General features: G+C 34.5%; 3 protein-coding genes across 6 annotated transcripts; all 3 read right to left on the bottom strand.

Moving 5' to 3' along the window:
- Positions 1-856: 856 nt before the first annotated feature.
- Positions 857-6,500, bottom strand: LOC25494335 (C2 and GRAM domain-containing protein At1g03370). 3 transcript variants are annotated; one of them, XM_013603219.3, is made up of 9 exons: positions 5,752-6,500; positions 4,141-5,382; positions 3,853-4,035; positions 3,416-3,699; positions 3,182-3,298; positions 2,809-3,071; positions 2,152-2,320; positions 1,772-2,041; positions 857-1,610 (listed from the first exon to the last, which is right to left on the bottom strand). In XM_013603219.3, the coding sequence occupies exons 1-9, from the start codon at positions 6,098-6,100 to the stop codon at positions 1,419-1,421; spliced, it is 3,069 nt and encodes a 1,022-aa protein (XP_013458673.1). In that variant the 5' UTR covers positions 6,101-6,500; the 3' UTR covers positions 857-1,418. The 3 variants fall into 3 exon arrangements, with proteins under 3 accessions (XP_013458673.1, XP_024637329.1, XP_039689945.1); XM_024781561.2 differs by having other exon boundaries at positions 2,179-2,320; XM_039834011.1 differs by lacking the exon at positions 857-1,610 and having other exon boundaries at positions 1,860-2,036.
- Positions 6,501-8,545: 2,045 nt separating this feature from the next.
- LOC25494333 (DEAD-box ATP-dependent RNA helicase 21) lies at positions 8,546-12,399 on the bottom strand. 2 transcript variants are annotated; one of them, XR_005645930.1, is made up of 3 exons: positions 10,139-12,399; positions 9,163-9,467; positions 8,546-9,082 (listed from the first exon to the last, which is right to left on the bottom strand). XR_005645930.1 is itself a non-coding variant. In XM_013603217.3 (2 exons), the coding sequence occupies exon 1, from the start codon at positions 12,300-12,302 to the stop codon at positions 10,182-10,184; it is 2,121 nt and encodes a 706-aa protein (XP_013458671.1). In that variant the 5' UTR covers positions 12,303-12,399; the 3' UTR covers positions 8,546-9,467; positions 10,139-10,181. The 2 variants fall into 2 exon arrangements, 1 of the variants encoding a protein (XP_013458671.1); XM_013603217.3 differs by having other exon boundaries at positions 8,546-9,467.
- Positions 12,400-13,988: 1,589 nt separating this feature from the next.
- On the bottom strand, positions 13,989-14,684 carry LOC25494331 (F-box/FBD/LRR-repeat protein At4g26340). The gene has a single exon (XM_013603215.3). The coding sequence runs from the start codon at positions 14,682-14,684 to the stop codon at positions 13,989-13,991; it is 696 nt and encodes a 231-aa protein (XP_013458669.1).
- Between the last annotated feature and the right edge of the window lie 929 nt (positions 14,685-15,613).

Here is a 15,613-nt window from a genome sequence, read left to right as displayed (position 1 = left end):
ATGATTTTTGGCTTGCTGGGCAAGATTTTCAGGATAAGGTTGGTCGTACGCATCAATCGTGACACGATCTGGGAAAAATGTGACACGATTTCGACGCTGAAGACTGTTATATAAGTGTTCTTTGCAGATTTTGAAAGAGAGCTTGAAGAGAGAGAAACTTGGGAAATCAAAGGAGGTAACTTTAGGGTTGAAGGTCTTTGATTAGAGTTCTCTTGGGTTGGGAAACATTGTAAACACCTTGGTGAGTGAAAATCATTGAGTGTCTTGTTCATTGGTGAGATTGGGAAAAAGGGTAGAAATTAGGGTTGTTCTTTGTGAACTTGTTGAAGCTAATTTCTTGTAACCCTTTTGTATCTCTTTGTAAGAACTCATTGATAGTGGATTGGAGAGATCAATCTCTCCTCCAGAGTAGGTCAAGTTTGGACCGAACTGGGTGAACAATCTTTGGTGTGTTTGTTTCTCTCTTCTCTCCTTTTATCTTTTGCTTGTGGTTTTGTGCTTTTCACTTTCATTCCTAGATTAGATCTAGGTGTTGTTATTGTTTATTATTGCTTGTGTTCACTTTGATATTGGTTACTACTTTCCTTTGCTCCACACATCATAGTTTGTATTGGTGTGATTTTGAGTCCGAATTCACAAGACAAATTAAAAGTTATATTATTCATAAAATACTATGTATTAAATTATATTATACATCCTCTCACAAAAATTATATTCTATATTCTAAATTTTTGTTGTTGTTATTATTATTATTACTATTATTATTATTATTATTATTATTATTATTACTACTACTACTATTATATCTAAATATATAACAAAAAAATAACAACAAAATCATCTTATATGTGGTAGACCTACATATACATATAAATCTGATTGTCTTAAAAAAAATACTAGGAAATTGGGATATACATGATGATGGAGTAACCAGAACCAAACAATCATTTACAAGTCATTCCTATGAAAACTTCTTTTACACAATTACCTATTCTTTGGAGGAAAAGAAATCAGTACCTATGATACAACATACATGACTCTCGTTAACAAGATGCCAACTTTATCATCTAAACTGTGGCAATACACAAATTTTGATTTTTAACAATGCTAGACTCTAACTTGCCATTTACAACATAACAGTTAGTAATATCTTCAATCATTAACCTAGCTTGATGAACAAGTTTTGGAAGCAAATCAACATCTTTTAGCTGAATGATTTTCAGCATCATTATAGTTGTGATTTTATCATCATTGAAAGAGATGAAGTGACATAGATGACAAACAGATCATGAGATCACCAGCAGGTAAAAGCGCTAGCAAGTTTGATACATCGATATTTAGTGAAGTGATTGTGATGCTGTTAGAATATTAGCTACATTTCCTATTGTAGAAAGGCCAAATTCAGTATGATTCGTTCCTTATTTTTCCAAAAACTCCTTCTCAACTAAACTCACGATCAACTTTATTCGTTCTTGTAGATTTTTTAAAATGTTCTTTGTAATCCTTTTCTGATGTTTTGTATTTTTCAACCATTCAATTCCAAATAATACTTGAACTTTGCATCCCTTTGCTTTTGGGGGTAAATCATCAATTTGATAGCGAAGGTGCAACTGTGGAATTCAAAAATACTAGTCAATAATACGTTAGGCGAAATCAAAGAACAAGGTGGCAATAACAAGTAAGTTCTAGAAACAAAGATATATAAAAATAAGTTAGATTTGTTAAAAAGGAAAAGAGAAAGACAAGGAACTTGATAAATTGACTTACTCACATTAAAATAATCACCAAGAGGAACTCCATGGAAGTTCATAACCTCTTCTACAAGCCAACCATTTCCATCCAAAATAGTTTTTTGTTGAGTACTTGTTACTTCAACTTTATAACGTGAAATACGCTTCTCAGATTTGTAATATATAGCCCTTTCATAGACACCCTTCTTCTCAGATACCCAAGGGGTATAAGAATAACTAACACAGCCAGATTTTTCCATGACCCTACAGTCCAACTCACCTCCACTGAATAGATCCATAAAGAAGCTGACCTATTTCAGTTAAAAAAAATTATAATATAATAACCAAACACAGATATTGGTGAAATTGTACCCGAAAAAAATAGAAAATGGAACCAATAATTTACAGAGAAGGAAATTACAGGAACTGGAAGAGCACAAGAATGAACCTCAGACATGCTAACATCGTCACCGCCAAGGAATGATCCACTCTCTTCACTGGCAACACTTCTGGTTTCAGGATCGTCTTCAACTAATCGGACCTTCTGTTCAATACTCAGAGATCTGGCCTTCCAAAGAGCCATGATGGTCCTATATTAACATATTAACACTTTCAGATTCAACGAATATAATAATATCCTTAAAACTATTAACTATTGAGATAATTTCTTAAAGGTATCTTAGGAAAAGTAGATGACAAAAGTATACCTTTAAAATAAGGTGGTTAGAACATTTCACAAAAAAAAATCTAGTTAGGGAGTGGTGGCACTCGAGAAACAACTATATTGTGTCAATAATCAAATATAATTGGAAGAAAATATGAGATGGGCTTGCGTGTCTGATATTTCTTGTAACAAAGTATTCAAGATATAAATCTACTAAAAGCAATGCAATTGTGAATTGACAATACGGTTCTTATAACATAAAATCAATGGATCAACCAAAACGAACACACAAGTATTATGAAATACAACGGTAAAGAGAAATAGTGAACAGAGTATGTTTTTATACAAGTTGCAGTGTTGAAGAAAAATGTATAGAAGAAAGAGCGGATACAGAATCATAAAAACTGAGCCTACCTGTTTGCAACATTGTAAGACACAAAAGACTGAAAATGGAACTTGAGTCTTCCCTGTTCGTCTTGCTTTTTTGCACCATGCTTTGCATCCGCGCCTCTTCCTTGACGAAGAGTTATGACAATTATTGGACTACCCATTGATGAAAATGTAGGAGGAATGACCTGGATGTCTTCAATGTCCTCCCAAAGCAAAAAGAATTTTGTCTTGTGTCCAAACAAATTTGCATGAAATCCAAGTATTCTTGCTGAAACAAATAGACGACCCTGCAGAGACCCATTGGCAACTCGATGAGATAATACTTAAGAAACATGTGCCATTTAAAACAAATATAGTAATTGACCGCTTTCAAAATCACATAACTTAATAACTGGACCTGTAGGGGCATTTTTCTTTTCAAATGACAGGTGAAATCGTTGATGAGAAACTCTTCAGGCGGAAGTCCAAAGAGTTTTTGAAAAGCTGAATTTGTTTGAGGAGATCGCAAATTAATCTACAATTTTGTACATGGATAAAAAAAATCCAAATAAGGTCATAACTCAATAATACTTAAGTGCAACGCTGCAAATAAAAACTACCAAACGGTTCGGTAACATAGATGGATCCGTACCTTCTTCCCCACTTCTTTCTCCATTTTACTTATGTAGTGTTTTACAACATTCCCACCTCTAGTGTTGTCCAAGAAAACTTTCAAGTGCAACTTAGATTGGCATGTCAGAGCTAACTTTCCTTCAAGAGAAACCCATAATTCAGCAAGATCCGATATGTTTGTTTTAAGGAAATTGATTTCGATGTGTCCTACAGATGCATCTTCATCAAAAGGTCCATCGAAATCATAAACTTCTACTTCCAACACAGAAGGAGGGTCATCCATTGCATCAAATTCAAATATTTCTGCGAAGATTGACAATGTTTTTAAGAAATAAGTATTTATCATTAAATGATCCATATGAGATACAGGGAAAAACCATACTCATGCGTTAGATAGTAAGAGGTTCATATTTGGAATATGGCGCAATTAAATGATAAAAAAAATATGATACTCACCATTCCATGAAGGATTAGATTTTTGGAACTTGATTGAGCTAGATCTTGTTTTCCCATTGCAAGTAAAAACAACATATGGATTACAGAGTCCGCCAGAATCAACAGCCGCTATATTGCTTCCTTCAATTAAAGCCACAGTTAGTAGCCATCCATCTCCCTGTGCTTTAATTCCATGATCACTACCTAACATAAGAAGAAAAAATTATTTTCATTTTCCTTGATATTTTTCCTATAATGAGAGTTTAAATTCATGTGAATTCGTAAATTAAAATATCATTAAAGCATTACCTTTTCGTCTTCTAGCTCGTATGAAACGCGATATCAAACCCAACATGCGTTGACCTTGAAGAACCAAAACAGCACAGACAACAAATTCACAAATTGAGTCTGGCAAGTCAAGTCCAAAAAACTCAAGCCCTTGAATCATGATGGGAGCAGCTAGCCACATGTGGATAAGAACATACAACCCCATTAAGAAAGTTGAGATGAATGTAAAATTAGCAAAATACTGCATTGCCAGCTTCCAATCTGATTGGGGCTCTGCCTTTAACGACGCCAAAACTTGTTCCTTGGTGGAACCAAGATCCTTTGAGTCAACAGGCTTAGCAGTCTGAGATAACAAAATGGCATACTGATCGAAGGATTCCTTCATACCTTGCCGAGCTCCATTTTCTATCATTCCTTTCATCATGGTGCTTTGTAAGAAATTCATTCTCCATGATATCACCAGACGTGAACATTGTTCTTCTGATGACAACTCCGGTCCAGGTGTGATCAGATAAAGTAATTCCACCTTGAATGTGCTTCCATACATAACATCTGGGGTGCTAACACTAGCCAGAACAGCAAAGTTCTTCCCATCAGCTTTTAAATATGTTTGTTCCTCATAGCCTTTGATAGCCTTCAATAATTTAGTGGCAGCCTTGATATATGTAAGCGAACGTTTCAAGCTTTTATTCTCATTCTCTAACTTCCAAGGACTCACTTGCAGTTCTGTAGTACCTTGTATGTCTGCTAATGACTTGGGAAAATTTGAATCGGGTGAAAATAGTAATGCATTCAAGTCTTCGGTTGCAATAACATATAACTGATCTATAAGAACCCCTCCTGGTAAATTGCTCGGAATTTCACTTCCTTGATCTGCAGACTGCATTTTTCTCACAATTTCTTCAAAAGTTTCATTTGACGACTGATCCTCAACTTTGACCTCACCAACTTCAGTTTTATCCATTTCGGATGTATCTAATTCCATGCTTATACTGGGTGAAATCGAAGACGGATCAGAACCTTTATTAAATATTTGAGCAAGTCGGCCAGTAAATGATTTTTGTGAATAATTTTTCTCATCCTTAGAGTATATAGTTTCTTCCCTTACAGGAGAAGATGAGTTTGAACGACCATTGGACGATTGTGAAGGAGAACAGGTAAGTGCATCACTGTATTTTCTTTGATGTGACGACTGATCATTAGCAACATTTAAATCCAAAGATGAATTATTTTGAGAAAGGAATATACTCAAATGAATCTCACCTGTCCAAGAAAAGAAATTAGATATCATAATTTAAGTTCAAGTTCAATAACATGATCTATATAGGCAAGTACATTCGGAAATAGTAACAACATGTTTTCCCCTTAATACAATTGGTCATTTAAGATATACAATCCAAAATCTGAAATCGGACATAATGCAATCTACACCATATAAATTAGCAAGAAACCAATATAGTAACATAAATTTCACATAATACAATAAAAAAAAAAACTAGAGAGACTCAAGCAGCTAGCAGATAGTTAGGTTGGTAAGCTGAGAGACATAACTACTAATTTAACATTTGTCTATCAAAGTTTTTTGCCATGCCATATAAAATAATTGTTGGATAAGGGTATGAGAAAATATACCACATTCCTTATTCTTTGACTTCTTCTTTTTTGGCTTCAAAATGTACCAAGCATTGCCAAGGGATTTAATGTCTTCCTCAAAAACAAGTGAAATTGGAAGTTTAAGTCTTCCAACCAAATGATTATTAATAAACTTATCTTCATCCTTGACAGAAATAATAAGTGATTCTTTAAGATCATCAACCCAAAAGCAAAATTGTTCATCCCAATTTGGATTCATATTCTTCTTTATCACCTTTGTCCTGAACTTCTGTTTTCCCAACTTTAATCGCACATACAATTCACTTAACCCATTGGAATCCAAACCTACCAAGTTTTTTGCTTCAATCACACGAACCACGAGCTTCATCGTATAACAAAAGCTACGATCTTTGGCAAAAAAATTGAATCGTTCTTATCACAATGCATCCCATAAAAATCTATCAAAAGGGCAATGCAGATGCATAAAATATTTTTTATTATTATTAAAAATAATCAACCAAATTGGTCAACACAAATCAAACACATGATCCAATGCATGTATGAAAAAAGATTTTAAAAATTGATATATATACGTTAAAAAAAAAAAAATCATCATTGATGAATTTGAAAGATTGAGAAAATGCAAAAAGATCAAAATCAATTGGAGGAATGGAAATAAAATCAATAATAATGAATAAGAAACAGATAACAATTGAATTGTATTTGTCCTTCTTCCCTCTCTGCAATGCAATCATCCAAAGGGTTTGCTGTTTCTTCTCCGTCTCATGTCTAATGTGTTTTTCAGATAACAATTTTATTAATGACAACCATTTTGTACATGTAATTACAAAAGTAGAAAATTAAATTAGAAATAAATGAAATGATATATTCATTTTTTTTTTTTGTCAGAGCATGGTAAAATGATATATATTAAATTATTAAAAGTATTATAGAAAAAAATAAATCGTATTAAGTGTAATAAATTTTATTGGTTGTCTTGTTATGTGTAAAAAAACAAAGGATGCATACTTAAATATAAATATGTAGATAAACATTTATTAATTATCTTTATTTTTTTAACAAAAATAAATGATATTCATGTATTCAAATTGATAGACTACATTGATACAATACAAATATAAAGTCATAGAAAACAAAAAGGTTGAATCTGCGAACAAACTCACAACATCCATGTTAATAACATAAAACGACAATGTACATATGCCTACAAATACGATTATATTCAAGCCACATAAAACTCATGTTTCGGATCTGCAAGAGTCATTGAATGAATCTGTACTTGATTAAAGATAATCTTTCAACCTTAATTAAATAAACACCGCACTAAGATGGAAAATCAAAATAAACAAAGTCATGTGAGATGACGAGAACACAAAAAACAAGCAAAAGAAAACTTAAAATATGTGAGAATCACTTATTTAACTAAAAGAGAAATAAAAATACTTCGGAGGGATGATTTCAGGTCAAAATTGACCCAAAATCACCCATCTTTGATGGATCAAGGAAAAGAAAAGTTGCAACAGTTAGGATTTGAAAAATGAAAAAAAAAAACATTTATTAATTATCTTCATATTAGTTTACTTTTCCAAAATGACTTCTAACTTGAGGTAAAATCCCTTTATTATTGGATTATCTAAATTTCATCTATTTATTTGGTCGATTATAAATCTTCTTTTTGTATAAAGTTCAAATCACCTGAGATGATATTCTCAACTTTGGATAAACTTGGTCTCATTTGCACAAGTAAAATTGTTTTCTATTATGTATGAGTTTGTTTTTCACCATTGAATCAAAATTACATCATATTTCATTTGATCTATTGATATGATTTATTGATCTAATTGTTGAACCCAATTTATATATGACGCATATATATCTCACTTATGCACCATAAAATTAGTCTTTGGGATATACTATAAATTTCTCTTCCACTTTCCTTGAGACAGGGAAGGTGTATCTTCTTTATGTTTAAAGTCTTTTAAATTTTATGTTGTAAAACTACAATTCTCTTGTTTGAATTGGTTGTATATTGCCATAAGTGCAAGACTTGTGGTTGTAGCATTGGTTGTATACTCATTCAAAATGTTTTGGAGGTTATAGTTTTGGATAAATTAAATACTTTTATAATTCAAGAAAGAACCTTGAATATTTAATTTGTGTTAAAATGCTAGGATATTTTTTGATTGACCGATTTACTTTAATTATAATATGGATAACAAGTTTGAGTACCTAGGTACCCAAAGGTACAAACACAAGGACTCAAATTGTTACCCATGCTAATAGACACTCGGGGTACCATGATACCAACTCATTGACATCTTCACGGTTTAAAGCGAGCTTGACAGGCTATGTCGTTTGTGTTCTTATACCAAATATTCCAATTCAAATTAACATATCAATAGAAAAATAAAAGAAATAAGAGAGAAGTGTATTGGTTTTTTTTTTTTTTTTTTGTATTAAGAAAAGTCAAGTCTGGTCAATAGATGTTCCATCTAAGAACGAAATTCTTAATTAATTTGAGTACAATCACTTAATTTGGATTAGGGAAATTTTATTGTATAATAAGTAATTTCATTTTCATAAAAAGTAAACTAGTGCAAAAAAATATATTTTTTAAGTCGGTTAAAAAATGCTTTTTTAGTCGGACGCGCATTCGATCTAATATTAGCCGACATAAGAAATTTCGGCTTTTAGAGCCTACTTAATAAATATGGTTAATCAGTTATTTGGGAGACGACTGAAGAGTATAGGCCTTAATTGGGAGACGACAAAATGACTTATACTATCGTTACACTATTTTGATAATTTAATAAGTAAAATAAAAGGGAAAATTTTATTTTATTATTTTTAATGGCCAAAAGGGGTTGAACCCTTAAATGAAACAGGTCCTCGTCAACTTATCAGCTAAAAATGCTAAAGAACAAAAGTTTGGCATAGAATAAAAACCAAGTATCGGCATGGATTGGTGTAACTGTAAACCAGGCTTCGGGTACGCACCCGCCACTTGATTACCCTCAAAATGTATGGAAAATCTCGGTTCTAATTTTTGCCTAATTAGATTGGTAAGTATCTGTTTCCACAACGATACTATTGATAAGGAGCTTCAGACCCGGCTGCACAGCTGCCATCTCTGTCACATAATAGAGTTTGTATCCATCCGTGTCGAAAATCCAAGAATAAAATCACCATCATTGTTCCGGGTAACACCTCACCACCATTCGCCACTGCCCCATCACAATTTAATTTAATCCAATCTCTTTGAGGAGATTCCCATTCGATACATGCTAAGTGTTGATCATTTGTGTGGTTTTTCTTTTTTGAAAGGATCGTCTGTGTGGTTATTATTCTCCTGCATAAAGCTATGCTTCAAAATCTCATGTTTCTTGTATGGAATAATGTGCACAATTTCAAGAGAGCTAGGACTGAGACCTTGGAAGATGTAATTATATCTAGCCATCCAACTGGAGTCTAAGGTAACCACAAAGGTGCATTGCCACTCTCCTTTGTACCTGGACCTGCACTTAATATTCATTTCTAACCACTTGTTCAACTCACTTGTATAAAAGGAGTTGTCTGAATTTACTCCCAGCAGACTCCAAATTTCCTTGGCCTTTTCACAGTCCCTTAGCACAATGAATTATTGATTCTGGTTTCTCCTTGCAGAGATGACATATGCCTTCTAGATCTTTCAAGCCTCCTCATGAGAGCTCCTCTTTCCCTTTAGTAACATTCACCTTGCAACACAAACCCAACCATATCCCTTTTAGGATGGCTGCCCAACTATGACACTATCTAGGATTGACTAACTAGGTGGTTACTGAATAGATCAGTAACTCCAACCTTCTGAATACTGTTTAAATTCTTCAAAGTGGATAAGGATTGCTAATCGTGATGGTTTAAGTTTTACAACTGTGCCAACCACAGTTTTTAGTAAATAAAATGTGATAGTGCCACCACAAATAGAATAAAAGTAACTACAACTTAGAGCAGCATTTAACACAAAGGAGTAATTCATATATACAAGCACATATAACATAGCCTGCTCAATGATTTGACATCAGCAAATTTACATAAAATAGGTTAGCACAGCCTAGAGAAAGTGATAAACAAAATCATAAAAGACAAACACTAAAGTGAAATGATAAAAAGCATTATATCATAATAGGCATAAGACAAACGTTAATGCCAAATAACAAGACCAATCAAAAGATTGTCATCTAAAATTATCAATTCTTGTTAGAAATATAATAAACAGGTAGCAACTCTAGTCAGCCATAACAATAGCAATGACAATGATATCAGGACAAAAGGAATGCCTTAATTGAACTTTATACACGATCCTATATATAACCGCACATATTAGGCTCCTAAGCATCACTAGTAAAATGTTCATTGATATTATTACCTGCAATACGCATATATGCCTTTAAACCTCAAAAGAAAGTTCTTTAATGGGCAAAAACAGTGTCATTTCGCCTAGGTGGTCTGTCAGGAATAGATCCTGGCTTGAATTTGGAAGCTTCATGCCTTGCCAATTCAGGTGGAACAGGACTGTTACTCTGAATGAGCATCTGCTTAAGTTCATAAAAGACATCAGTGTCCTGAAGAGTCAGGAATGTTGTAGCCACACCTGTCTTTCCTGCACGACCAGTACGCCCAATACGATGGGTGTACATTTCAATATTCCCAGGCATATCATAGTTGATAACATGAGCCACATCAGGAATGTCAATACCACGTCCAGCAACATCGGTTGCAACAAGCACATTATATCTCTTGGTCCTAAATCCTTCAAGACTAATCTCCCTCTGATCTTGTGATTTCCCTCCATGCAAAGTGGTCACACGATAGCCTTCCTTGTCCAAATTCTTAGCAAGAAAATCAGCGCTCTTCTTGGTGTTTACAAACACAATCGCAGTCTTGTCATTAAGCTCATCCAACAATCTCTGAAGCTTATAATTTTTCTCAGATTCCTTCATCATGATCACATGCTGGCTGATCAAGTCAGTTGCTTTTCCAGCAGTTCCTATAGTCACGACAACAGGGTTCCTCAAATACTTCCTAGCAAGCCTCTCCACAGCAGGTGGCATGGTAGCACTGAACATATAAGTAGTCCTATAAATCCTCTTCTCATCAAGCTCCTCATCTTCATTCTCCGGTTTGAGATTACTCGAAGGCATTGCATCTAGCACACCCATGACCTGTGGCTCAAACCCCATATCAATCATACGATCAGCCTCGTCAAGAACCACATAATTACACTGATTAAGAACAGCATAGCGACGCTCCAAGCAATCAATCAAACGACCAGGAGTCGCAATCACAATTTCACAACCCTGCCTTATCTTAAACCCTTGCTCCTCGATAGACTGACCACCAACAATGGAAACAACTTTAATCCCCATATACTGAGCAAATTTAACCGTCTCATCCTCAATCTGCTGAGCAAGCTCGCGAGTGGGCGCCATAACAACAGCATAAGGACCCTCCGCTTCATTCTCCTCACTAATAGGAGGAAGCCTAGTGATATAACTCAACATAGGCAAAACAAACGCAGCAGTCTTCCCAGAACCTGTCTCAGCAACGCCGATAACATCGCGCTGCTGAAGTCCAAGCGGAATAGCAGCCATCTGAATGGGAGAAGGGGTTTTATAACCAGCCTTCTCCACAGCCTTCAAAAGCTCTTGACTCAACTTACTCTCAACCCAACTCCTCATAGGTCTTGGAATCTTGGAACCCTTATAAGAAATGTTATAATCTTCCCTAAATATACGCCAATCCCTCTCGGTCATTTCCTCAAGCTTCTTCTCACTCCAATGACGATCAACCCTCATATCAAACGTATCATAAGCATCAGCAGCCTCCTCCTTACGCCGCTGAGCATCAGCTTCCTCGGGCTTCTCCTCGACACCATCCTTCTTCCTAATCTGATCCCTCATCTCTTTCTCGTGCTTTGCCGCAAGCTTCTTCTGCTCACGGCGATCCATTCCAGCTCTAAACCCTCGGCCAAAAAGAAGCTGAGCTTCATGAGGGTTTTGATAAAGAACATTCATATCACGCGAAGTATCTTCAGTATTTTCCCAATCAAAAGAAAATCGAAATTTCTCACTAGGTTTAATAACCCTTTTTTTAGGTTTTTTTGAACCTAGGTATTGTTCCTTAATCGAATCAAGCTCCTTTTCACGTTCTCGTTCCGCTAGCTTCTCCAATCGAGCTCGCTCACGAACTTTATTCTCTTCTTCACGTTCTCTATCGCGGTGTCTTCGTTCACGATCTCTGTTATCTCTGTCTCTTTCTCTTTCTCTGTCTCTGTCTCTATCACGTTCTCTGTAACTGTCTCGATCGTGACCACGGTCACGGTCACGATCACGGCGGTCGGAATCAGAGGAGCGGTTGATGTTGTTATTAGTGGAAAGGAGGAGAAGTTCTTCTTGGTCGCGTTTGTGACCGGCGACTTGATTGTGGCGGCGTTCGAGTGCTTGTTGTTCACGTTGGGCTTTAGTGAGGAAAACTGGTTTGGGGATAGCGGTGGCGGGGACGGGGGCCAATTCATCGGTGGATCTTTTCATGGTGTTTGAATGGAGTTTGGGAATTAGCGGTATCGCTTGGTTAATTGCAGGAGGGGATGATGAGAGAGGATTCGATAAGCACACAATAATATTAAGTAACTAATCCATTCTTTCCTTTTATAAACCCCTGGATCGGGATTGTTTCTCTTTAAATTTGCGTAGGGCCCAACTACTGTTTCTAATACACCCCCTCTTATCAGCCTAACTTATTTTTAATTTTAACTTGTTTCATAAGGATATTATATCATATATATATAGAGTCTGGATATATCATATCCTCAAGTAATAAAATGTCATGTGCCTGTTTTACTGAAATGCATCATAATTAATGATTCTTGAGGATATAAAAACTCTATCTAGTCTAGTATAGATGTCAAAGCATAGAACTTCCTTCCTTATAGATACGTATATTTATTACTTGATTCCAAAAAGCACATTAATTTTCTTCTAAAATTCAAGTAACATTCATTTATAACTGATTGTTCAAAAAAAACATACATTTATACCTAGGCCATCTCAGTAGTTAGTCTTCCCACATGTTAATCAATTATAATGCAATCATATGCACTTCATGATTACAATGCATAAAACATTTGGGTTGTATCCAGTCAGAATGTTGTGCATTCATGCACATCGGTGGTCATTTGATCAAGGTTGGACGGTGCAGAATACATGCAGATTTTATTGTTTTTAAATATTAAAAATACCGAGCTTAAAATATAGACCGTGTGATCTTGATCCAATAATTACCGATGTCTTGACTGCATGGAATTCCAACAGCATGCAATCTAAGTCCATTTATTCGATCAGTATCTCATCTAATGTGAGACTGTCTACTTATATATTTTTGTTATAGGCACATCCAAGTATGTCAAAGCAAGAAAGGAAAGTTGATTGATAGCAGGAAACTCACACCAGAAGCCTCACTTCATGCAGCTCAAAACGAACGGTTGCCTGCAGTGAGAGCTGTTATTCAATTTCTCTACTCTGAACAAACGAAACTCAACCGCCACATTGATTGGAGTGCTTCTTTCAGTAGCTTGAGGAGTCCAAGTGTATATGATGGTGTGTTTGACCGACCAGCACGGTGTCTTTCTAAGCGCGAAATGAACACGCAACAATGGAGATAAAAAAAAAAAACTGAAGGAAGATGTTTACAGGCTGCAAAGTCAGTGCAATGTCATGCAAGCACATATGGAAAAGATGGTTGAGAAGAAGAAAGGTTTCTTTAAATGGAAGAAACTTGCTTTTAGTAAAAGCATTGGTGGCGAGATGGAGAATGTTGAACAACATGAAGCTGAAACTGAATTTCGATTTGGAAGGCAAAACACACCAACAGACTTGGTGTAAACCAATATGCTATTAACCTCCAAAGTTCCACTTCTTAATTAAATCTCTTTCCTTACTATATTGAACCCAAAATTCTGCTGCAAGCTCTGTCAATCGCTTAACCGCACGAACAAAACAAGAGGAATCGCAGCAGTCACACCAATCCAAATGGTCCTAATGCTGGTAGGAATGAAACCAGGCCTGTAATATTGAAAATTCTGTACTTATTATCCATTCAATAACTTCGCAAAAATTAGAATCCACTTCTTACCCTTAAAATTACAAACAAAACATTAGAAACCATACCGGGTTGGTTTTAATATTTACATAGACAAAATATTACAAATCGAACTTAGTTCATGCCATATTTAGACGCAAAATCTCTACCCTAGAAAGAAAGTAGAGAGAAATATATTGACTTGGAATACTTGTTCTCATCAAGTTGGGTGTTTCTGGATTAAGCTTCCTCAAATAAAACGCAGCAATCTTTGTTCGCAATTCCTCTATAACGGGACAACCTAAGAAAAACTTGGTAATAGTTGCTTGATAACTGAACCTCATAATATCTATACAGAGAACTTTGAGTAAAGGAAGATCTACTTGGTAATTGTCATCTTTCACAAACAGGTTTTTCAACAATTTGAGAACAGTGAGTGTCTTGCAACTAAAAATGCTACTGGTTAATCCATTAACATCCTCCAACATGTCAATGTCTAGGTTTTCAATTCCTCTTTGTATTGCTGCATTAATAAATCTGTTGATATCGTTGATGCTGTATTCTTTGCCAAATTTGAGGCAAAGTGATCGTATTGGCAGCGTGATTTCTCGTGATACAATGACCAAGTATACGACATGGCTAAAGGTGATGTAGTCTTTGAAGGTTTGACTGTCGAAGTTAAGATCGAGAACTAAAAGCCATAATGGATTCCACTGCTTCGAGAGGACGCTTGTGGCGACCGAGTCTTTGGTTGGGAGAAAAGAGAGAATTGAATCTGGAATGGAGCTAACCCTATCTTCTGTTGGAATGAATCGATATGGTTGAGAAGAAGACATGATAGCAATTACAAAATTAAGATCAAAGCAATTTCTCGTCATACAACGTCACGGATGAAAAGGGTTTCGATGCAATTATATATTCATGTGATCAATCAATAATTTGCATATATATATATATATATATATATATATATATATATATATATATATATATATATAGGGTGGGGATATTTTTACTCCAAGAGTAAGTGTAATATCTTACTCCAAATTTTGACCTTTAATTCTAATATTGGTTAATGGCTTAGATTAATTGATATGATAGACTTTAATTCCATTTTCTATTGTAGTTAACACTTATCACTACAAAATAACAAAACAATAAATGTCTTTTAATTACATGATTTTTTTCTTCTTCTATTGTTTTTTTTATTTATGTCACGCTAAAATATTTTTTGAGGGTTAAATTAAAATTCTTTCCTTGAAATAAAAATTAAACATGATTAATACATGTGTAGGTAAGTGTTCTTACATTTGTACATGTTGTCTTTATTATTTAATTTAAATTAATGATTAAAATAACTAATTTTACTTATGTTATGTTGGATTCACGTGTTTTTAGTTTTTATTTTTTTTATTTTTTTATGTTATATTGAATTCTTGAGCTCTTTCTCAAATAACATCAACATCTATGTATGTTAGTGACAACAAAAACTAATTACGATGGAGATGATTATTTTAATTTCTCGTTATTTATATAAGAAAATACCCAATTTTTTTTATGCAATTATTGTAAATGAATTAGATATAAGAAAAGATTAGGGTTACTTCCTCTATCATCTTTTTTTTTGTGACAGATTAGTACAAAAATGTGTGTTTACAAAAAAAAAAAACATAAGAAAAGATCAGGATTATAATGAAGAAATAAAAAAAAAATATGTCGTATAAAAAATAGTAACGAGAGAAAGAATAAATATGCAATTCTTTGA

This window comes from Medicago truncatula, chromosome 4, assembly GCF_003473485.1.
Source record: "Medicago truncatula cultivar Jemalong A17 chromosome 4, MtrunA17r5.0-ANR, whole genome shotgun sequence".
Lineage (NCBI taxonomy): Eukaryota > Viridiplantae > Streptophyta > Magnoliopsida > Fabales > Fabaceae > Medicago > Medicago truncatula.
Note: the sequence above shows the minus strand (reverse complement) of the source record. Positions and strands in the feature narration are given on the sequence as shown.